This window comes from Emys orbicularis, chromosome 10 (genome assembly GCF_028017835.1).
Source record: "Emys orbicularis isolate rEmyOrb1 chromosome 10, rEmyOrb1.hap1, whole genome shotgun sequence".
Classification (NCBI taxonomy): domain Eukaryota; kingdom Metazoa; phylum Chordata; order Testudines; family Emydidae; genus Emys; species Emys orbicularis.
The window spans coordinates 16222763-16247351 of record NC_088692.1 but is presented as its reverse complement, the minus strand read 5'-3'; the positions used below and the strand labels follow the sequence as shown (position 1 = coordinate 16247351).

The 24589-nt window shown below is 43.4% G+C and overlaps 1 protein-coding gene across 1 annotated transcript in view; it reads left to right on the top strand.

The window, feature by feature from the left end:
* Positions 1–24589, top strand: part of POLR3E (RNA polymerase III subunit E) — a 35814-nt gene that overhangs the window by 556 nt on the left and 10669 nt on the right. The window contains exons 2-17 of the mRNA XM_065411781.1: positions 6097–6177; positions 7474–7524; positions 9390–9467; positions 10876–10991; positions 12338–12420; positions 13501–13608; positions 14597–14646; positions 14987–15106; positions 15571–15656; positions 17241–17285; positions 17369–17460; positions 18370–18490; positions 20440–20521; positions 22541–22600; positions 23497–23654; positions 23952–24016. Of these exons, the coding sequence (XP_065267853.1) occupies positions 6142–6177; positions 7474–7524; positions 9390–9467; positions 10876–10991; positions 12338–12420; positions 13501–13608; positions 14597–14646; positions 14987–15106; positions 15571–15656; positions 17241–17285; positions 17369–17460; positions 18370–18490; positions 20440–20521; positions 22541–22600; positions 23497–23654; positions 23952–24016 (1351 nt within the window). The 5' untranslated portion in view covers positions 6097–6141. The remainder of the gene's footprint in view (positions 1–6096; positions 6178–7473; positions 7525–9389; positions 9468–10875; positions 10992–12337; positions 12421–13500; positions 13609–14596; positions 14647–14986; positions 15107–15570; positions 15657–17240; positions 17286–17368; positions 17461–18369; positions 18491–20439; positions 20522–22540; positions 22601–23496; positions 23655–23951; positions 24017–24589) is intronic.

Below are 24589 nucleotides of genomic sequence, written 5' to 3'. Positions count from 1 at the left end.
TAAAAAAAGAGTTGGCACCCTCTTTGCCCTCAAAGTATCCCAGAAATATGAGAGTCGGATTTAATGTGAGGTTTTGGAATCTCTACTCCCTGAGGTTATGTGGTTACATCAGCCATCTCGTTGGGGAGGCTTATTCCCCCAACCCCCCAAAAGTTAGCAGAGTTTGATAATCCCCACTCCTTCCAACTACTCCCACTATCCTGGTAGAGTGCCTGGTGAATTGCAGAAGTACATGCATCTTTTTCTGGCCATCTGTTTTGTGGCTTATTTAGAAAGAGCACTGCATCCTGTCTCATAACAGGTTTCAGAGTGGTAGCCGAGTTAGTCTGTATCAGCAAAAAGAACAGGAGTACTTGTGGCACCTTAAAGAGACTAACAAATTTATTTGGGCATAAGCTTTCGTGGGCTAGAACCCACTTCATCGGATGCATGCACTGGAAAATACAGTAGGAAGATATATACACAGAAAACATGAAAAAATGGGTGTATATATCTTCCTACTGTATTTTCCAGTGCATGCATCCGATGAAGTGGGTTCTAGCCCACGAAAGCTTATGCCCAAATAAATTTGTCTCATAACAAGTTACCAAGTCATTCTTGCTCAGAGCAGGATTTTTGCAATCAATAATTTGAACCTGTATTTTAAATCCTGGCTGAAGATTTTGAGCTTGCCTTTCCTCCCCTGTTTACTGGTATCATTGTGCTGGGAGGAAGTAGGTTTACAAGTTGCCAAAAATAATAATTAAAAAAAAAAACCTCTATGCCGGGAGAGAGTGGCGGCCTGTATGAGGGTCCAGCCTGGCTCAGCAGCTGCTGGGCACTGTGTGCCTGTGACATGGAGCTTTCACTGACTCATTGACCAGGTGACCTACTCTATGTACTGAGTTTGTTTTAATCACTTATGCTGTTGTTAGAGGGAAGTTATTTGCTGATTGTATTCATCCATCTAACCTGATGCTGAAAGAACAGGTTTAACACTTTGTACACAAATGATATTTATGGAAATGTTAAGGTTTTAATAGGTGATGCATGCGTAATGTAGCTTACAGTGCAGCCTCTTTAAATCCTGACTACATTAGCCTGCCTGGCTGTAGTAGCCTAACTGGAAATAGAAGCCTTGGAACACAGAAGGTCCCAATGTTTTGGTTAATTAACAGAATGTGGTTTTGTGGAACTATTTATGGATGGGCAAAAGGAGGAAGAGGTGAAGTACAAAACCTTGTAAACATTCAGTTCAGTTGTCTTTCTGCAGTTTTCAAACCAGCATAGGCTCTGTGCTGAACAGGACCGGCTTTAGGCCGATTCCCGGGAATCGGGCCCCGTGCCTAAGAGGGCCCTGCGCCTTAGGTGCCTTTTTAATTTTTTTTACTCACCCGGCGGCGGTCCGCTCCGGGTCTTTGGCGGCACTTCAGCAGCGGGGGGTCCGCTCCGGGTCTTCCGCAGCACTGAAGATCCCCCCCACCACTGAAATGCAGCCGAAGACCCGGAGCGGACCCCCCGTCGCCGAAGACCCGGACCACCGCTGGGTATTCGAATTGGGCCCCGCAGTTCATAAAGCTGGCCCTGGTGCTGAACATAAACTAATCAGGGTCAGGGCCAGTGTTTGAATGAGAGACCTCTAAGAAAAACCTGGGTGCTACAGGATGTGACATTGGTAATTCAGAAAATGTTACGCTTCCCTCTTTATTGGTAATGAGGCAGAGCTTCAGTACATTATTAGGACAGCGGTTCTCATCCTTGTCCATACCATGACCCCATGATACACCAGAAAAAACTGACTCCACTTGTGGCCATTTAAGATCCCATGGCATTTTTATAAGAATGCAAATAGATGTGTTACCCCGATATCCTGGCTAAACTTGCAGTTTAAATTGGATAGAATATTCTTCAGTTGTTCTAAATTGGGAGGCTGTTAACCAGCTGCTTCATTCCATTCCAGTTAGCAGTGTTTCACTAGTAGGCCAAGTTAGAGCTTCGTATGTATTACCTACAGGTGTTTAGGTTGTTTTGAAGCTTAATTAACTAATAACAATGAGCTCTATAGATGGAAGTCCCTTTAGCAATCCAAAAGCTACCTAAAATTATTTGAGCCATCTACTAAATTGTAAGTTGTATGCTTTTTCTCCCAGTGTTTATCTTAATTTCATTCCATTACTCTTTCCACGGTTCATGAACTCTTCTTCTGGTTAGTGTATTTCTACTGAAAAGGTCTCTCTCAGACCTGTCTGTCTGTCTTCCCGTACTAAATGCCCTGAATCTAATTCCATTTAATTTCCTTCATTGTAGAAAGTTGTATGAATATTATAAGCTGTATCAGGTAACAATGCCTCCTGTTCATATGCTTGCCATTCTGATATTCTATTAAAAGCAACCCTCTAGACATCTTTTATCCTTAAAGGAATTGGAAAATTGATGTCTTCATTATCTGATGTTTTCACTAGTAACTGAGTCACTCCATGAGCTGGGGTAAGCGGAAAAGAAATATTCATTTCTAATTCTGTAAAATGTACACTCATGCTTACACTTTTCAAAAGAATCCAGTTTCTGATAATCTGATCTAATAGTCACCATTTTAATTGTATACCACATGCTGACAGTTGTGCCAAGAAGACTCCAATTAATTAAGAATACAGTAACTGAGAATGCAGAATGATCATGAACATTTTGTATTTCTGTAACATTTGAAAATATGCCAAATATTAAGTAGTAAAGTCTCAAATAGTGTTGAGGCAAGTAAGAGATATAGTGGGCTCAAGTATCCTATGACTGAAATGCAGCCACTTCTGGAGTGGAAAGTGGCAGCCGTTTAACATTGTAGAACTACACTACACAGCAGTTTAGACATGAGGTGAAGAATATAGAATGCTGTATGCAGTTGAAACTGCAGTGGCAATGTAAGTAAACTGAATGTAGTTACCTGAGTTGAATTTTTGCCAGGATGTTGGAGTTAATGCCCAAGCACTATGGGATCTTTAATGACCAAAAGTGATCAGGACTCCTGAAACGTTAGGTAAATAATCACACTTATTAATGTGACCTTTTAGGATTATAAACTTCCAGGTAAATTGGAGCATATTAAACCTGCCATTAAAATATATGAACAATGTGTGTCCCCATGTAATTGATGAAAATGACTACAGTCATGCACACTCTTAGTATCTTGCTTTTACCCATGGTATATTTGCATGATCAGCAGTGTGATCCTGGACACAACCTCTTTCCAGAGGCACAGGATACACAGCAAGTCCCATGGCCTGGGGATTAGAGGGTTGCCAGGGATGGTAATTCCAATTTGGATAGGATTTTCTTTAAACTTTATTTTATTGATTTGAGGATACCATGCGCCCTACCAGACTGATAGAGGCCGCTATGGGCTGCCATTTATTGATAACTATTGGATTAATTAAACATTTTCTATTGCGATGGCAGCCTAAATAATTTGTAAACCTTGCTTATTTTGTTTATGGTGTTGGAGAGACAGTCATTGCTCCATTTGAGGGCCCTGGGCCCTGATCTACAATGAGACTTAAGCATTTAAACGCACAGCATCGGAGTTGCTAGAAAATCACAGGAACAGGGCGATCCACAAAGCCTGAGTTAGGGCCAATGAATGGGGAGAGATAAGGGCCTTACAATGGGATCCACAAAAGCCAGCACGCTAGGTGGGGAGCTGCCTAAACTAGCCAGTGGGAGATGCTGATGATGGGTGGGCTAAGCCATGCCCCTCTCTGAGATAGGCGCCTGTCTCTGCTTAGCAATCCACAAACAGGAACTTGCCACCTGGCAGTTTAGATGCCTGTGGGGTGTCTTCTGGGAATGAGTGAGGTGTCTGCTTCACTCTGCACAAAACAGCCGGAGGAGGAGGTGGTGCTGCCCCTCCAACACTATAACTTCTAGCCCAGTGGTTAGAGCACTTGTCTGGGATTTGGAGGCTCCAGGTTCAATCCCCACCCCCTCCTTGGCAGAGGGGAAGAAAGGACTGGAACTGGGATCTCCTACCTCTCTAACCACTGGGCTGTAGGATAGCTTGATGTGGGGCTTCCTCACTGTCCTGTCCAAGCTGCTCCACTGTGGATGAAGAATGAGTGATTGCAGCAGTGCGACTGGACTCTGGGTCTCTCACCTCCCAAGTGGGTGCCCAGAGCCCTGGACTACAGCGTCATAGTCTCTCTCTCTCTGGCCCAATGACTGATCCACTGCGGATAAATACTTACATAGTCCTTGGGCAAGAGAGTCCACGGTAGTCCAGTGGTTTGGGTATCTAAATCCTTTTGTGGATCTGGGCCCTGACTCCTTCCACAGCCCATCAACAGCCCTCCATGACTATACCAGCCTGGAGATCTCTACTGAGCTCAAGGTCTTAACTCTGATTCCCCTCAGGTGGCCACCCATAAACATTCATGTTCAGTAAGGGCCAGATGCTACCAGGTGCTGAAGACTTTTTTAACTTTTGGCAACTTAAACGGGAGCAGAGGGAGCTCAGTATCTTGCAGAATAGGAACTTGAATGACACCTTTGGAAGTGTCATTTTTTCGTTGCCTCTCTTTTGGGGGGAAGCTTGCTGAGAACACTCATTTTCCATCCCTGGTCTTGCTTTGCTCCTTTCGAGACACACAATTAATTCTCCTTGCACAATTGCATGGGGTACATTTGGGTTGATAAGATCAGAGATGTAAGGTGGTTAAGACCTTGGGCTGCAGATATTTTCAAAGGCACAAAAGAGAGACTGAGAAATGTGTATCAGACTGAGAATTCTCATTCAAACATGTTAGTTTTTAATTTCCTACCATCTGAAGTGCGGTAAATACATACAGTCACTGGACATTTATGCAGTGTACTGTCCATGTGCCAGTCAGTTACAATGCATTCATAACCTAAAATTAGGCGTGGCAGAATTCGATATAAATCGAGAGACATCAGTAAATGTCGATTTCAGCTGACACCCTGAAATAGATGAAAAAAAATCAGTCGGTAACAGTTGGTGGGAGGGTAACAGTCATTTGGAGTGCAGCCTCCCCCCCCACCTCTTGCACCGGCACGGCTCTGGTGTCACTTCTCCAGTGGCAGTGCAGGGCACCCTCTGCTGCCACGGCCTCAATCCCATGACAGTGGGGCTTCAGCGGGCTCCCTGCATGGCCACAGGGATGATGATACATGATCCTTGGAGGCATAAGTTGTGGGGAACGCTGCAATCCTGGCCTGGTGAAGCAGAGACCATCCCAGGCCAGCACTGTGATGAGGAGGAGTTTGAGCCCTTGGCTGTGGGGGAAGCCGCCTTGCTGCTGAATGGCTCTGTCCCCAGTCAGGAGCTGTTCCATAGAAGGGTATCCTCCTCTGCAGCCAGGACTTGCCCCCCTCCTCACAGCCCTGGCCAGAGGGTCTCTGCTTTGACCTACCAAGACCGCAGCTTCTTCCACACCTTGCACCATCAGAGATCACCAGCCTTGCAGCCATGCTGGGAACCTGTGCAGCTTTGCTGTCATGGCCCCGTTCACGCACTCACCAGCCAGGAGTTTAGGAGCTGTCCCTGGACAGGAACTGTTCAGCAGCAACCCGCAGCCAGGGTTTTGTTGTCGCCTTTGTAGTCCTGGCTGTGGGTCTCTGCTGTACAAGGCCAGGACCACAGCCTTCCCCTCACCTTGCGCCCTGGTGTCTTGGGCCCCTTGGCAGTGCAGGGAGCCCCCTGCAGCCCCGCTGTCAGTGCTGTCCTAATCCTGGTCCTATCTCCCCTTCATTTCCTGTAACTGTAAAATAAAAATAGTTTAAAAATAAAAAATAAAAAATCTTAAATAACAATCAATATTAATTGTCAACATTAGGAAAAAAATTGAATTCTGCCAAGCCTAATTAAAATACATACTGTACAAAAGTGTCATAGCCAGCAAAAGAGGAGGAAGGAAGAAATAAGACCACACAAATTTATTCTCCATAATCTGCTTTCCAAAAAATAAAATTCCCTTCAATTGAAAGGAACTCAAACCGTGTGAACAAGGAAAGATCCTAGGCTGCACATGGTACACAAGATGGAAATTATGAATGGGGGAACTATAGCTCTTACAAAACCATCCTTGATACAGTACTTTTCCTCTCTTTCAGATTGTGCTAAGGAAGGACCTGAAACATTGCTTTTCCCATTTTAGCATGGCAAATGAAGAAGATGACCCAATTATACAAGAGGTAAATTTACATTGGGTCATTAGTGAGTGTATGGTTTTCTTGAAATTTGTTTTTCTTAGCCTTTTGCACTCTGAAAGAATGTTTCCCTGGGTTTAACTGGCATCTGATGCTCAAAAACCAACAGTACCTGAAGGAAATAGGTGGTCTGAACCCAGGATCAAGTGTACAGGTGTCCTCATTGCCAAAATAAATTGGCACTCTTGTGGGCAGACTTGGCATGGAGAACTGTTCTAGCCTTTGACCCTGGGGTTGTGTTCCAAGTCAGGGATGAGGAACATTGATGGGTCAGCATTTTGAAGCTAGCATCACTGCTTTATCTGTTCCTTGGATAAATACAGGATCAGTCTCCAGATTTATCATCTGGCATCTTTTATGTGCACTAAATTTCACTTTGGAAAGTTAGAACAATTTTAAATAGAATTACTCTTCTGGATTAGAAGCTTATAAAAATGAAATTACTGGTAAATGTGTTCACTGCTCCTGCTAAAACAAACAGTTGAGATCTGGTTCTACTCTGAAAGGAGTTTTGGTCCATTCTGCTTTTAAAAGGATCATCATAGTGGCTGTGGTGTCCTATTGATTTTTTATGTGAATTCACACACAAGGGCCACTATGAAGGTGCCAGGAAAGGGAAGGTATTCGGGGAGGGGATGTGGCCAGCAGGAGTGGGAGCTGACAGGACCACATAAGTTCCCAAAATGGCTGCCATTCTGTGGCAGTGCCCACTTGTGATATTCATGAAACCTCCATGAATTCTAGGTATTTGTGGCATAGAGCTGGTAATGGGACAGATATGGTGTTCTGAGCATGTTCATCCCATCTCTCATTTTTAATTTTGCCTTTATGAAATGGTATTAGTTAGATACTCACCTTACATTCACTATTACCAAAGAGACACATGAGTTTCTTCTAGAGCTGTGTGATACTATGGTATTAGGTTCACACAAACCCCAATGAGAACCATTTTCCCTTGTCCCAGGAGAGGTGTGTTGGCCATGCCCTGAGTTTGCTTTGAGAGACCCCCAACACTCAGCCAAAGCCACTGACCTCTGTCTTGTGTCATGGCAAAAATATACAAAATTGCTGAGTTTCGTGTGGAAAATTAGCAGAGGATGGGTTTGCCAAAAGATTCATGATCCTGACTTAGGTTCAGCATTCATAGTGAAACCCTAAACTAGGCAAGTTTCTCCCAGCTCTAGTAACTTGAGAACAGATGGCTACATTTTCAGTAATGTCTGAGGGCATCAGTAATCGTAGCTTTCAGTCTGGTTAAACTTGTTTCTTTTGCTTTGTTAGATTGACGTGTACCTGGCCAAAAGCCTGTCGGAGAAGCTGTATATGTTCCAGGTATTCCAGATGACTTCTTGGATATAATTTTTAAAGAATAATTATTTCATAAAGCAGTAACTTCTCTTAATGTTAACATAGATCCTAACAGCTCCTAGCATGCCCTAGTACAGAGGTTGGCAAACTACGTCCCACGAGCCACATCTGGCCCGCGGGACCGTCCTGCCCAGCCCCATAGCTCCTAACCAGGGAGGCTCGCCCCCGGCACCTCCCCTGCTGTCCTCCCTCCCCCGCAGCCTCAGCCTGTTCGCTCCGTCGCTGGCACAATGCTCTGGGCGGCGGAGCTCCGGGCTCTGCAGCTGCGCTGCCCCAGGAGCTCAGCCTGACCCAGTCTCTGTGCTGCGTGGTGGCGGTGGCGTGGCCCGGCTCCAGCCGGGCGGCGTAGCTGTAGTGCCGCCAGCCACCGGTGCTTCAGGCAGCACAGTAAGGGGGCACGGAGCAGGGAGATTGGATAGAGGGCAGGGGAGTTCGGGGTGGTGGTCAGGGGGCGGAGTGTGGATAGGGGTCGGGGGGGACGGACAAGGGGTTGAATGGGGGCAGGGGTCCTGGGGGGGGGCAGTCAGGAAGGAGGGGGGGGTTGGATGGGGCAGGAGTCCTGGGGGGGCCGTCAGGAATGAGAGGAGGAGTTGGATGGGGCGGCGGGGGTCAGGGGATAGGGAGCGGGGGTGTGTGGATGGGGCAGGGGTCCCAGAGGGGCCGTCAGGGAACTGGGAGGGTTGGATGGGGCAGGAGTGCCGGGGGGGAGGGGGGCAGATAGGAGGTGGGGGCTAGGCCACAACCCCCTCCCCTAACCGGCCCTCCATACAATTTACGAAACCCGATGCGGGCCTCAGGCCAAAAGTTTGCCCGCCCCTGCCCTAGTATGACTTCTACTGGGTGATCCTGGGCAGTTTCACTTGCTATGCTGTTTCCTGTGTGTTAGCACCTATTGGCAGTGCAAGGGTTTGTGACTAGCGTGGCAGCATTTGGTGGATTTCCCAATGTAGTTTCTTGCATGGAGCTGCAGACCTGGCTCAGCGTTGGGTTTAGGTGGGCCTGTTTAGGCCTTGGGCCATTCAAACACATAGTATAGTGCCAAAAGAAGGGATGGCTGGTGATAGTAAAGGGCAGAGAAAGAGAAACTGCAGTGGGTAGTATAGAGAGTTGCTTACCTCCCTGTATTGAAAAGAATTTTGGCTTCTCTGCTTTTGAAATTATTAATTGATACATCTATGAAGCAGTTTAACTCTGTATTGATGCTCCTAAGATTTATGTTCATAATTCCAGTTAATGAGAGCACTCTTTTACCAAAAGAAGTTGGTCCAATAAAAGATATTACCTCACCCAGTTTGTCTCTCTAATATCCTGGGTCTGACTCAGCTACAATAACACTGCGAACCTCTCCCATGTGTTATGGAGGATGCAGTCACTTAGTGATGAGAGCTGGGAAATGGGAGTCGAGAGATCTGGGTTTGAATTCTTCACTCGGTTACTGAATTCCTAGAAGACCTTGGCCAAGTCACTTAATCTTTCAGTGCCTCATTTTTCCTTCTATGAAATGGGGATATTAATATTCACCCACCTTTTTGTAAAGCACTTTGAGATTCTTGGATAAAAAATTATGTATATCATGGTTCATTGGTAGGGAGTGTTGTGTAGTGGCTAGAGCAAAGGACTGGGAGTTTGGATTTCTGGGCCCTCTTCCCAGCTCTGCCAGTGACTCACCAGACCAGTCAAGTCATTCTTCTGTGCCTTGTAATCATCTGGGAAGTAGGTATACATAAGTGGGGTGGGGAAGAGAAGGGTCAGTTAGTTAGTTTAATTTTTTGTGAAGCATGTTGAGACTTTGCATGAAAGACACTCTGTGAAACATTTTTGTTTTCTAGTATCCTATTCGTCCAGCTTCCATGACGTATGATGATGTGACGCATCTGTCGGCAAAGATAAAACCAAAGCAGCAAAAGGTGGGGCATCATGTAATGCTAGTGCTTAGGAAATATGAATTGTGCTCTGCTGCTAGGTGCTACCGCTATACATATAATTATTAATAATCAGCTGTTGTGGTGATGCAGCCATTTGTGGTACTGCATCTCTTAGGTTAGTTCTTTGAGTATTTGAGAAATTTTAAAGAGGGCTTTCTCCAGTATGGAGTTTGCTTTGTAGAGAAGTGGGTGAAGCAGTGATGCAGACAGGGCTTTGGAGCGGAGTCCGGAGCTGGAGCGCGGAGCAGCTCCGGAGCAGTAGAGCTGCAGGTTTTTGCCTGGAGCTGGAGCGGAGCCGGAGCACAGCTCCAAAGCCCTGGATGCAGAGGATACTCCTTTAGTATAAAAATACTGAAATCCCACCCCTGAGAGCCATTGTGCTGAGCATGTGATAATTCTAGTTCAGGTTGGGGATGCTTGTGCTAATAATCCATATTTTAAAGAGCATTTTTCATATGTCTTTATTTCTAGAGCACGTTTGGGTTCTGGTGACATGCTCTGTATTTTAGTATTAGTGGTAGGGCTTGGTGCTGCTCTCACTTAGGCAAGTGTAAATCAGGAGTAACTCTCGAAATCAATGAGGTTACAGATGTATTGCTAGCGTGAGGTCAGAATCAAGGCTGTAATGTTTAATGGACCTTTCCCAAGGAGAATTCCCCTGTCTGTGTTTCGATAAAGGGCCCTTATTGTGCAGCTCTCTTATTGAAATCTGTGGGAGATCCACATGCCTCTGGAAGCTTGCAGGGTCAGGCCCACGCTCTGCAAGGAGCCATATGTAACCCGGATTCTCCTCTCACATAGTTGTAAATCAGGAGTAACTCCACTGAAGCCAATGGAATTACACTAACATAAAACCACTGTAAGATCAGAACATTAAACATCCACCTATACTTGGGTATGACGCACTGGAAAGGAGTGTGAGAAGAACACCTAAAGAAGGTGCCTTGTAATAGATTTGCTGACATAACGTTGAGAGCGGCAGGGCTTGGGCAGCTGTAACTCTGAGCATGTTATGTGTGCTATTTTCAGAAAAAAAAATTGGTGATGTAAAGGGAGAGTCTTGAATTTTGGTCCTCCACCTACAGTGTAAATGATACATCTGCAAAAGCCGTTCCTGAAGGACAGATCAAATACAGTAGCTTTCGTTGGGCATCTGCAAATGGCACTGATATACAGCATCACAGTGTATATCAGTCCTGCAGAGACTCAAGCACCTGCTTGATCTTATGCAGGTGATTTGTCCTATTGACTTTAACGGGGCTGCTTGTAGGCATAATGTTAAACATACGTTCGTCTTTGTGAGACAAACCTAAGTTTGGTTGAAGATGGATGAATATTTGTTGATTACGCTATGCTAACTATTGGTGCTTTCTTAATTATTGGTGATTAGGTTGAACTTGAAATGGCCATTGATACTTTGAATCCCAACTACTGTCGCAGCAAAGGAGAACAGATCGCTCTCAATGTGGATGGTACCTGCACAGATGAAACTAGTACCTATTCCTCGTAGGTATCCTCTTTGCTCTGACATTCTTTTCTAGTAGATGGTCAGCTTTCCCACCAAGCTTTTAGGGAAGGGGCAGAGCAAGCAAATATGCAATCTGAAGGCCTGTTGTAATGATTTCAAGGACCAAAACAGTTAAAGGTGTTTATAAACTCCTTCTCTGTTCAGCTTAAAACAGTGACACTTAGGTTTTGGGTTTTCTCTACAGAGGCCTTGGCTTACTCAGGCCAGGTCTACACTACCGCGGTAGTTCGACAGCTGGCAATCGAACTTCCGGATTCGATTTATCGTGTCTGGTCTGGAAAATATAGCCACTGTATGGTGTCTAAGGTTGGGCACCCAAAAATCACTAGTCATTTTTGAAAATCTTGGTCTATACATTTTGCATTTTAAAAGACACTGTCAACTTGAAATTTTCAGTTTTTAAAAAAAAGAGTTAAAAGTAGGTTCAGGTATCTCACCTGTCCCTGAGTCTTGCTACTGATTTTTGTGAATTTTTTTACAGTTCCATTTTTCAGAATGTTTTTTGCTTCCCTGTTGCATCATGAAGGATGCACACAAACAACAGGGGAAACTGGCTGACTGGCTATTCAGGGAAATAGTGAACGTGACTATTCGCAAACTACTGTCGAATGTGCAAAAATTAGAGGCATATTTTTTTCTATCTAATCTCTTTTAGTTGCATAGTCTAAGGGTTGCTTATAATGACAGCAGGTAAAAATAAAGCTCGGGCAGGTGTGCAATTAAACTTGGTGGCATTTTCTGCCATTGGAGAGTGTTATGCCTGAGCCCCTTGGAAAAATGACAAAACAACATCTAAGCCAAATAAATGTATCTCAATGCTATTTCTAGCCATGAGCCATCAAAGCATGGGGGACATATATAAGTCTTGAGCACAAGCTTAAATACTTTGCTAAATTATGGCCTCTCTGGGCCACTGGTAGCTGTTAATGTAACCCAGTAGCTCTCCCAGAGGAAGGATCAAGGTAGCAGAGTAGCTGCTCCAGTGCCCCATGCTCTTGAGTGGCTTCTGCTGTGTAATTCCAGCAGGCCATCTCTGGATAGCTGGGAAGCCACCACTCAACACTTTCTAAAGAGCCCCTAATTGAATGAGCACATGGGATAGTTAACATTGTAGTTGGGGAGCTGTAACTTCTGCAGTACCCGTAGTAAATAATGCTGCAGGGTGGGAGATCAGCAAATATACATATAAATATGTATTTTTAAAAGACCGGCAAGTTTAATTACTTCATTTTAGAGAGCGACAACTCTTTGCTTCTGCCCTTTAACGCTTGCATGTTTTGTGGTATCTGTCGACTATAGTCATAAAGGTTTAATTTATTTACAGGAAGCTGATGGACAGACAAACTTTCTGCTCTTCACAGGCTGCGAGTAACGTTTCCCGTTATGCTGCTGCTATCTATAGAAAAGGTTATTTTTTTCTCTTCCCCCAATCTTATGAAATAAATCAGTTTTTAAATATGCAGGTTGTTTGAAATGAGAAAACTGTGTTCTTTGTCTCTAGCAGCCTCTGTTCCTATTTAGTGGCTGTCAATTCCTTATAAATAAGTTATCATGAGGGAGAACTTAACTACTTGGAGTGTTCTAAAGTCCTTGAGATTCCATCAAGGTGTTCTAATGACATTGTAAACAAGGTAGCAGTTAGTAGGGCTTGTAGATGCCACCAGAACTCTACCACTGAATTATAGCCTCAAACCATGTACATTGAAGGGGAATATTATTTAATATTGTATATAAATTCACTTCTGGCTCTCTATTGCTGTTCTCCCTTACTCCACACATTCTGCTCCTTCATTTGTTCCCCAAACCCTCTCTTGCTTGATATTCTAAAAACCTCTGGGAATACTGATGTCCCAAGAATTTCCTAAAATTGGTATTATATACATTTTTGATGTCACCTTATTCAGAGTTTGCTGTTGTCATAATGATGTAAATACTCTTTATTGGTGTGGAAAGCCAGGGGCTGCTGTAAACTTTGGATGCTTTGGAACCAGCACTGGGTATTGTTCTCCAGTTTGTGGCAGAGATACTTATTTAGCGAAGGGACAAAGAGGCATTACTGATTTCCAGACTCGGTTTAGGCTGTGAGCTTGAGGGTGGGCTTCAAGGCTGAATCACAGGTTGGGATTGGATTAGTACTGATCTTTCATGAACTGTTCTGAGATTTTTGGCCACAAATGGCAGAAATCTTGTCAGATCATCTGACCTTGTGAAATGTGAGTTTGAGCCATATGTTATCCAGAAAATGGGCCTCTTCCAGGCTTGGATCCTACCAAAAAGCAAATTGTAGGGGCAGGTTTGGACCAAGGGGTTCAAATCTGATACCTCTTTGAAATACTAAGGACTGGATTAATCTTCCATTTAAGAGTCTCATCTTACATTTAAATTTATTAAATTTGTATCTTAAATTTAAACTGTGACATTACAAAGGTGATAGGAAAATGAAAATTGCCAACTGTAGGCCTTGGAAAATAACTTGTAATTTTTCAGGTGAACTTCACCTAACTCCACTACATGGCATTCTACAACTGAGGCCAAGTTTCTCCTACTTGGACAAAGCTGATGCCAAACACCGAGAAAGAGAAGCTGCTAATGAAGGTGAACACATTACAAGCTGTGTTTTCTTTGTTATGGAACAATTTGGTTTCTCTTTAGATTTTGTTATACTGACTTTATGGAGTTACTGGAAAGAGCTATTCATAGCTGAAGAAACACTGAGCGTGTTTTAAAATATAATAACGTATAATGATTGGCTCAGAGGAAATAATTGTTCCTTTTAACAGTCAGATGAATTAAAGGTCTATAACATGAGCCTGTGAACACATTATTATAATAATAAAACTTAACAGTACTTTTTTCATTGTGCTGCACAAATATTAGCTCATCCTCTCAAGACTCCTGTCAGATAAGTGTTGTAACAAATCTGTAGCCACCTAGGTCTTCACAGTTATCGCTGTCCTGCATTCCATGGGCATTTGGAACATCTTAACATCAACAGGAATTGAACTTTGATCTTCTTGTACCAAAAGCACAGGCCCCTATCTCGAGAGCTAAAGGAGAGTCTCCATTATGTATTAGCCTTGTAGAGCCTATGCCAGTGATGCATTTCTGATTGCATCCAGTAGAGGGCAGTGGAACAGATATGCAAACTAACCAGTACATTACCATATTGATATCCCTCTTTAATAAATGGGGAAACCAAGATACATAGGTTAAATAACTTACCCAAAGAAGTAGACTCAATGTCAGAGCAAGTTCAATTCCCAGCTGTGCCACAAACTTCCTGTATGATGTTGCGTCAGCCTCTTCAGGTCTCTGTGCCTCAGTTTCTCCTGGTGGTGGTAATTTTTCCAAACCTCACAGGAGTGTTTGTTTGTGAGGTGCTCGTATAGTGTGGTGGTGAGAGATACAGCTACCAAGGTATTTATATAAATAGAACTGAGGTGGCTGGCTCCTGGTCCTGTGCTTGGACCATGCCTCTCTCCTGGACTAAGTCTCAGAACAGTCAGTCAGTCAAACTCTCTTGTGGCTGCTTCATCTTTGATGATATTTTAAATTTCATTTTCCTGGCTTGTTTTTTTGTCAGCGGGCGATTCGTCCCAGGATGAAGCTGAAGAGGACATCAAGCAAATTACTGTATGTCTGAGATTCCTTATTACTGGTAGTTCAAGAAACTGTGCCCGGAGTATAACAATCCATACTGAGCTGACAGGGTTTAAACTGCAGTTGGTGCTCAGCAATTAAACCCGTTGACTATTTATTTAATCAAATCAACAAGTGAAATAATAAGGGTGGGGCTGTTGCAAAAGAGCATTTCCAGTTCAGCTAGTTCCTAGCTGTCTACCCCTGGCTTTGCCATTCAATGTATTTTCTTTATATAGCACACACATTTTTGCAGACAATTCCCTGTGCCATTTTAATCTGTGTCATTTTGAGAGTTTGGGGCACTGTGGTTAACAGTGATCAAATCTTGCAGGTAAGATTCTCCCGACCAGAGACCGAACAAGCCCGTCAGCGACGTGTTCAGTCCTATGAATTCTTGCAGAAGAGACAAGCTGAAGAGCATTGGGTCCATCTGCATTATTATGGTTTAAGGGTAGGTAGGTTCTGGGTGCTCTGGAGGCCTGAATGCTCACGTACCTCAGTAGGCTCTAGTGTCATCAACATGCGTGAGGGCCTGAGTCTGAGGATCAAACCCAGGCCTTTGCTTGTGGGCTGGGCACCTTAAGGCATTAGATAAGGAGTTGCTCAGGGGAATCAAATCAGTTTGATGCCAGGAGTGGTAATCGACTAACAAAAAGTGTAAATGTGTCAGTGTTTTAAAATAATACAAACTCCAGCTTTCCCATGTTGTATCAGTGTCTATGCAGCTGTATGAAAGTAATGCATCAGTTACGGAGATGTGATGTTTACATAGTGCAATAGCTGCATGTTAGAACAATGAGTATGTGATTTTAATAGTGCTGGAGAGCCTGAGAATGAAGAATTAAACTGTTTGAGATTTGGCACATTTACTGTACATTGCAGTGAGTCTTGTTCTTCCTCCCCCACCTTTCTCAGGACAGCCGTTCCGAACATGAGCGCCAGTATTTACTCAGTCAGGGACATGGCATGGCAGAGAATACCGAATTAATTAAATCTCCCAGGTAAAAACTTTGGTCTAGTATCCTACGCAAATTGCAGTAATCTTTGAATTTTTGTCAGGTTGTCATATATATTCTTTAAAAGTCTGGCCTGTATTATTATTAACAGTAGGTTGTTACAACAGAAAAAATAATTTTTAAAAAAAGTGGGTTTTTTTCATAATTTGTGGGGGGGGGTTGGGGTTTTTTTTGTATTCCACTCCGGCAAGAGAGTGAAACTAGTCATTGCCATTTTTTAAAGCCAGTTTAACTCTATTTCTTATGCGCTAACACAGTTCTATAATGCAAGGATTACAAACGCAGCTGGGGAAGGTTTAAATCAAAACCAGAAACTATTAAATTAAAAAAAAAAAAAAAGTCAAGAACTTTTATTAATAAATGAGTTTTTCAAAATCTATTTTATGATTTTTAATAGAGAAAGTACTTGACAGTGACTTTTTTCAGCTTCAGATTTGCTTTTTGGTAGCTGTATGGGGGAAAAGTTTATATGGTGGTTACAGGAATCTGTCCAGAATGCAATAATTAATGTGGTTTTGCTATAATCTAGGGTAAACAAGGCCCAATAGTGAGAAAGCAGCAGGACATAGTGTTTTGCACTTATGGTGTTGGTGGGTTATTTTTAAAATTTGGCATCTCGTTGAACTGTCCTGTCTATGAAAAATTCTTAGGGCCAGATTCTGTCCTCAGTCACACTGAAGTGGATGAGTATTGCACAGGTGGAATAGAGGAGAGAATCTGGCCTGTTACTATATATCCAAGGTTCTTACTGTAGTACCTGAGTGCCTGGAGTCTTTAATGTATTACCCTCACAACACTGCTGTGAGGTAGGGAAGTGCTATTATCCCCCATTTTATAAATGGGGAGCTGAGACACAAAGGGCATGTCTTCACTACAATTAAAAATCCATGGCTTGTCCATGCCTGCTGACTTGGGCTAAGGGGCTGTTTAATTCTGGTATAGATACTAGGGCTTGGGCAGCAGCATGAGCTCTGGGACCCTTTCACCTTGCAGGGTCCCAGAGACTGAGCTGCAATCTGAGCCTGAACATCTACACTGCAATTAAACAGCCCCTTGGCCTGAGACCCGCAAGCCCAAGTAGGCTGGTGCAGGCTAGTTGTGGGTGTCTTAATTGCAGTGTAGACATGCTCGGAGAGGCTAAGTGACTTCCCCAAGGTCAGTAAATGTGTGGCAGAGCAGGGAATGGAATCCTGGTCTCCAAAGTCCCAGTCTAGTGCACCGATGACTGCACCATCCTTCCTCACCTTAACTAAATTTAAGGAATGTGATTTAGAAATCTTTATCAGTGGTTACTGGTAACAGAATGAATTGAGTGATTTTGATTTCTTGCAAAACGCTAAAAATCGTAGTAAACAGTTGTAAGCAAATGTTCTCAGTGTATATAACTACAGCCTTCATACATTTCTCCAGCACTGAATTTCCTTGAAAAGGAAAAAAGGCCTTGGAAGCTAATATTTACTTTGTAGATTTCACATAAATAAGATTGCACTAAGCAGGAGATCATTGTACTTTAGCCTAGAAAATCCTAATACAAGTATTTTAAGGCTGATACATTTTCTTTTCCCTTAGTGAATACTTAATGATGCTGATGCCTCCGAATGTAGAAGAAGAGAAGTAAGTGTTTGCATGGAATGTCCTAACCTCACATTGGCTGGAAGTTGTTTTTCATTGGCTACAGTTCTGCTTGTTTATTTCAGAGACAAACCTGTGGCTCCAAGCAATGTGCTTTCTATGGCACAGCTGAGAACTTTACCCCTTGCTGATCAGATTAAGATCCTGATGAAGAATGGTATGTGATATTTTTAAAACATTCCACTTCCTCACGTCCTTTCATGACCTCAGACTTACCCTCCTTTTCCTCAAATAAGTAGCCTTTCCTGGCAGTGTCTGTGCTGTCGTCCTACAGGCTGAGAGTCTGTGTGGCTCTTTGTTTCTAGGGCTAAGTCTCAGGCTCTGAATAGTATCTCTTCCACTGCCAATCGAGTACGCCATTCCTCTAGAAGGGAAGATAGACACGTTACTTCTTGGAGAGCTGACACCTGCAATTTGGGCATGTGCAGCCAAAGGAGTACTCCTTGGAATAACTTCCACTCTAAGACACTCCTGTTGCTTCCAGGACACACCTGTCTCTGTTGATCCACTGCTGGGTAGTGGAGACTAAGCATGAATTTTAGCTCAGATTTTAATGCAGCCACCTGCCACTTTGGCTTTGTCCTTTCCCTGGAAGGTTTTCAGTAATACGTGCCTCTTGCATGTAGCCTGAGATAGCTTTAGCTCATCTTTCTGGAATTGTAATAATTTGACAATAGCAAGTGCTAAAGTTTTTGTCTCTGGGTCTTATTGTCTTGTCAGGTGACTCAATGTCTCTCAAAAAATAGAATGGTATAGATGGTTTCTTTTATCTGTGTATTAATTAGGGATCAGTTAAGCCAATTAACTTGCACACAACGTTCCCTGACATGTTCTCAATGCATATGCAGACTGACTGAAATGGAGTGCTTTTTCTAAAGTGCTTTTATTTTTCGGGAGCTGTGAAATATTTTTGACTGCTGATTTCAGTGTAAATAGATGGGAGTCTTTTATATTAAAAAATAAAATGTATGTATCCATTTTTTAAAAAAACAGAAGTCCTTCTATGAATCTTTAAATAGAACATTGAAAGCATCTTTAAACAACTGTGTTTCGTCTTTTCCTTTAGTGAAGGTCATGCCTTTTGCAAACCTCATGAGTTTATTGGGTTCTGGGACTGATTCTACTGCAGTTTTACGCTGTATACAGCAGGTGGCGATGCTGGTCCAGGGAAACTGGGTGGTAAAGAGGTATGCCTTCTGTTCTTTGTTATCGTCAAATGTTAACGTTCCTGTTAGGAGTGGATCAGAACAATGACTTAGAATCCTCACTAACATTTTCCTGCTGTAATGTAGCTGAAAGCACCAGTGTCTGTGCTCAAAAACCCAAGTTACTTAAATACTCGATTAAATTCAATTCTTGTTACAGTAGTCTGTTATGCAGAAGACAAAGGGCTGTTGATAAATGATCACAGGGCAGAGGCTGAGCTATCTAAAATTGTATCGAACTGTGATAAGATCTGTTTTGTTTGTGTATTGAGCCACTTCAATTCTTGGGAATAAAAATCTTTATTCCATCAGCACAGGATTCATTACTGGTTTATTGCTGTTGTCACTGAGAGCTGGTCTCGGGAAGCATTTATCCATTTGATAAATCGAGAGTAGGTTGCTGGGTGCACCTGATGTTCATAAAATGGATTCTATTGTAGACACCTTAATCTTTAATACAGTAGGGCAGGGGTCCCCAACGCGGTGCCCATGGGCGCCATGGCGCCCACTGGGGCATCCATGTGCGCCCGCCTGCTGGTCGCCGGAAAAGCAGCCACCAAAATGCCGCCAAGAAGCAGCAACGTCAAGAAGCACTACCGCTGAAATGCCGCCGAATTTCGGCGGCGACGCCTCTTGATGACGCTGCTTCACGGTGGCATTTCGGTGGCAACGCTGCTTGACTTTGCCACTTCACGGCGGCATTTCGGCGGCTGCTTGTCCGGCGGCCCTGGTCCTCGGCGGGTAGTCATCCGGCGCCCGCCCCACGGAAAAGTTTGGGGACCACTGCCGTACAGCATCCCAGCAAGACTGCAGGTCTCAAGTGCCATATCCTTTTCATCCACATGGGATATTACGTGCTGGGAATTGCAGTCTCATCTTTAGGCCACATCTCTGTAAGAAAGATGAGGGTGAACACTAGTCACGTTCACATTCGTTGGCAGCCATTAGCCTGTGGACCACGCTTTGGCCACCCACGACCTAGGGCTGCAGCTGCTGCATGAATAGCCTGTACAGTGACACAGATGCACTCTATCTTAAATCACTCCAGAAAGGAATGCTGTCAGCCGGCTAAAGCTGTATACAAGCTCCCAGAATGATGGCACAAGGGTGTTTATGTTGTAGCAGTTGCTAGTACTGTTTTATGTGTGTCCGTGGTTGTTACAATACCGTCATCTTCCAAAAGAAAAAAGTGTTGGAAGTGTAAGATTAGCCTAATAGAGCCTTTTATTGTGAGGGTGAAAAACAGTTTTTGCCCTGATCAGCTGTGCGGAGTGAAACCCATGATCAGGAGTGACCTTGGGGCTTTGGAGACAGCAAAGATGGAGACCACTTATGATGATGGATGTAATTTAATTAGTCTCACAATCCGAATGGGATGGGGTGGTAAGTGTCCCAGCTGGTGGAATTTATAGCATCTCTCACTTAAAATCCTTGAGTATTAAATTAAAATAAAAATAAACTAAGTCTGGTAGATAAATGTTTTGGCTCATGTAACCTTTGGGGATGTGTGGGGAAGCCATGTAGCCCAAAGCATTTGATGACACACTTTTGGACATGTGTGCATTAAGGAAATTCACACTGTCGTAGCTAAGCTGGGGCAGACCCCGAATGTAGATGTGCTGTACCAGCATACAGTTTACATCTGTGCAGCTTATTTCTGTTTGTTACCAGATTAAACTTCACTGGTCTAAGCCCCTCTTTGCACTAGTGTGAACTGCAATGATGTAGTCACACCAGTGTGAATTCTCTTGATGCAGACAGGGCTTTAGCTTCATAGGAATTTGTGTAAAGCCTGCGAACTTGGCTGGATAAAAGGTGTCTTTTGACCAATAAATGGGCACTTCAGGGCACATACACTCTGTTAAAAATCCTCACTAATAATATTTAGTTGCAATGCATCATAATTAATCATTTCCTCCTTTAATTAACAGTGATGTCCTCTATCCAAAAGATACCTCTAGCCCACACAGTGGAGTCCCTGCAGAAGTGCTTTGCAGGGGGAGAGATTTTGTTGTAAGTATAGATTTGCTCTGTTTGTTTTCCTGTGCCAAAACCCAAATAAGATGAAGTTGGCATAACTAACCACATCATTGCTAAACTGTACTGTTCTTCAGTAATCTGACGTTTGTTCCAAAGAAATAATCTCTAAATTACTCCTGAAGGTTTTGTTGAAGGAGTTAAGAGAATCAACATGGAAATATTGATATAGATTGTCACTTGCTATTCATGTGATTTGTTGACAGGTGTCAATCAGATCTAGGTGTCCGATCATCTACCTAATAAAAACGGTTATCGCATTTAAAATATATGACAGAGACACCATCACGCTGACCCACTTAATGGCAGGCTCAGCAGAGAGGCTGATGGAGGCTGAACAGCCTATCACCCTCAGAGGTGGTCCCTCTAGGGCAGAATTGAAGGACCTTTGCAGGGCGATGCTAGGGACACACTGTACTTGCTATGCGTGCCCTGTTCAGTAAAAGGGCTTCGCTCCCAGAGCTGCTGATCTACCACCTTTCATGAACAATAAGTGCAAATGTAAATTACGAGTACAAGACACACACACACACAGACAGAGAGAGAGAGAGCAGGGAACAGACTTTTTTACCTAGAGACCGTATTTGTCTTTACAAGCAATCTAAGGAGAACTAATCCCTAAATAACTTCAACATTTGCCACGCTCTGTGGCTTCCATCCCTAATGGACAGATACGAGCATGTGACCCTGTCGTTTTCCTATTACAGCCGATCACCCCGATGTTTGCACTCTGCTTAGTTTCATTATTAACTCTCTTGGGCGGTCAGCTGCTGTTAGATTAGTCTCTGTGTGAGCCCAAACTGATGGTAATTAAAATTGACTTTCTGACACATCTTGAAAGCTGCTCAATGTGCTGCCATATGGGAGACCCAGAAACAGGGGTAACTCTTATTACCGGAGGCCTGGGAATTAGGCAGTGCCCGAGAGTATCACATTTGAAGTTTTGGAGATTCTGGAGACCAAAACCACTGCACGTAGCTGAGTAGTGGAGCAGCAGTAACACTAGACCCAGAGGAGGTGGCATGCTCAGCACTCTGGTTGAATAGAGTGTGCCCTGCAGGAAAGCTGGCAGTTTGGGACCTATGAATAGTTGCAAGACGGGTATGTTCACAATTGTCTCCTTTACTGGAGTCAGTGATAGCTTGTGGTTTTAAAGAAGTGTGTGCTAGTGCATTGAGGGCAGCTGTGTCGATTAGTATGTGGGGGGAGAGAAGCTGAATAAGGTGAAAGGACATACAGAACCAGCCCAGTTGCTCGTGATTTTTTTACACCCTAGGCTGTGACAGGGCAGAGAGTGGGGAGGGGAGGAATTGGTAGCAATGAGGCTTTAAATTCCTGCCCCCAACCCTCCAAAATGTATTAAAACCTCCATAAACTGAATGTGTGTGGAGGGGGGGCAGGGGGCGGCGCAGCGGCAGGAATCTAAGTGACTGTAATGTATTGGTGCAGGGCGACTAAGGGAGAAGATGAGAGTCCTGAAGTGGTTGGCCTATAAAAAGGATATAAACTTCACTATTAGTGGCAGTTCATGGAGATTTCCTCTGGGGCAAGTGGCAAAACACATGGTTTTGGAGCAGAACATCCTGAGTTCTACCCCCGCATATGCCTGTAAAGTCCCAGAATGATAACAATGAGCCTCCTCAATGTTCATTAGGTTTTTGTCGTGTTTGTTTGTTTTTTAAACCATGTTTAATTTAGATTTCAGAGGATCTAAGTGCAACTCCCACCACAGCTTCACCAAGGCAAATCTTGGATTTCTCTAGACCTTTTGTTTTGTGTCCTTTCTTATCATTCAAGAAAAATGTCTACAGGAATAGACCATGCCAGGTCTGTATTTGCCCCAGTTAACCTACTTGCCTGGCCGAGAATTGCCATCCCCTGCATTCTTGAAAGGTTCCTGGTTTCTGGTTATGCCAGTGTCACAACAGTGCGTCTGTTCTTTAGTAGTGCAGCTTCCTAAAATATGTAATTTTTCCCTCCTTTTATTTCCCCTAGATGTGGAAGTTTACACAGGATCGCTGGGTTGTGCGAAAGGAAGTGGCCACTGTCACAAAAGTGAGTGACAATTTTTTCTAAACCAGAGGTGGATGATAAGCAGTGGGTATTGTCAATAGCTGCATTTGTGGCTAATTCACACTGATGCTTGCCTTTCCTCCTAGCACCGCACACTGTGGTGACCCATTTTACTGCTGACTTTAGCACTGACACATTTCACTGCTAATTCCCATTATTGCTAACCTAGGACAGTGTTGCTTCAGATGTGTATTGCAGAGTGGAGACCGCGAATGAATGACAGAATCAAAGCATTCAGTGTCCTCAGGGGAGGGAAGTTCTTAATTGCTTAAGAGCAACTCAGACACCTGATCGCTGAATCATCTGCTCAAGCATGTTAGTATCTGTAAAGTAAATGGGATTAAAAGTGAAAAAGCTCTGTAAGGATTTTTTAAAAAAATCACACACAATAAAATGACAGAATGAGTTAATTTTATGTAGGGATTTAATAATCTTACATTATGAAATTTTCTAGTGCACTTTGCCAGTGGTGGAGATGGATGTGTACATCGAGGGATGTTTCACCTATAGCTGAAATGCAGCCACCTCTGGGCTTTTAACAGCAACCAAGAAGTCTAAACTTCAGAGAACTTTTAGATATGTGGAATATAATTATCCACAGTGCAGTTTGTTCAGGATATTGGGGATAACTCCCCTAGTTTTGCAAAAAGTGCCACGGACTATTTAACTACTGCTTAGCTTTAGGTCCCATATGGTCCCTCCTGGTACTGACTCAGAGGGAAGACTATCTCCTGTTGATTTGCCAGTATCTTTTCTTGGCATTCTCCTACCCAAACCTTAATCCAGCCCAACTCTGCTTAGTTGGTGAAATCACAGCCTAGTTTTGTATGGCTGCAGATGTGGTTTCCCTGACCCATTACACTCTTTCTTTCTTTCAGCTTTGCCCGGAAGATGTGAAGGACTTCTTAGAGCACATGTCTGTTGCAAGAATAAACAAAGGCTGGGAATTTCTACTCCCTTATGATGAAGACTTTGTTAAAAAGCATCCAGATGTGGTTCAGAGGCAGAATATGCTGTGGATGGGCATTCAGGCCAAGTAAATGATTTGCTTTATAAATTACAGATGTACAAGTACCAGCTATCCCATGACTATAGATTGTAGCATGGTAATATTTTGATCTGCATTTCCTCTACATAAGGTTGTCCCTTTTAAAGGGCAGTTGTATGATGGGACTGTTCCATGGTTCCCAATTTCACTGGACTGTTGACCATCTCCAAATGCTTTAGCTCCTTTGGCATTTTTGAAAGGCTAAAGCCGAAATGTCTGTGTTCGGGTGTGGGAATGCCAAACTAAAAAAAAATACTCTTGTGTATTTTCTCTTTTTAATTTCAGATTAGAAAAGGTCTATAATCTATTAAAGGAACATTTGACACCAAAGAAACAAGATGGACAATCAGGTATATTAATGGTTAAGATCATTATGAAATCTACTCTCCCGTTTGTGTTTCTAGTGTAATTTCTGTGCATCACTGTTTGAGAGAGAGAGAGATTTTTTTTTTTCATGAGTCTGCAGTTTCCCTTTGATTGTTTGGGGCAGTTTCTGGGCTACGTTAAGGTGATCTTAAACCACCAGGGTGGGACAAAGCAACCTTAAAACTGCCCTATAGGGGCAACTGAGGATTCCCCAGCACAGAGGAATCCATGCATGTAATGTAAAGCTAGTAGAGCTGACTCTACAAACAAACTTCCTCATTAAGGGCAGCGCAGTCCTCCGAGTAGGAAATATTTTGGGGGAGGGGGCAGAGCCAGAACTCTAGTTAGTCTCACCGTTGTGACAGCCCCATAGTTTATAAACCAGTGGAAGTTAGCAGTTCCCCTACTCTGTTCTGCCATGGCTGATGATTAAACTATTAGTTTAAGAGGGGGTCTAAGGAGGTATAAGGCCTTCTCTTTTCAAGGCGATTCTCCACTGTTGCTGCCAGTGAAAGTTTAAAGCAGCTATTCTGTAATCATAAGAGGTTGTGAAAACT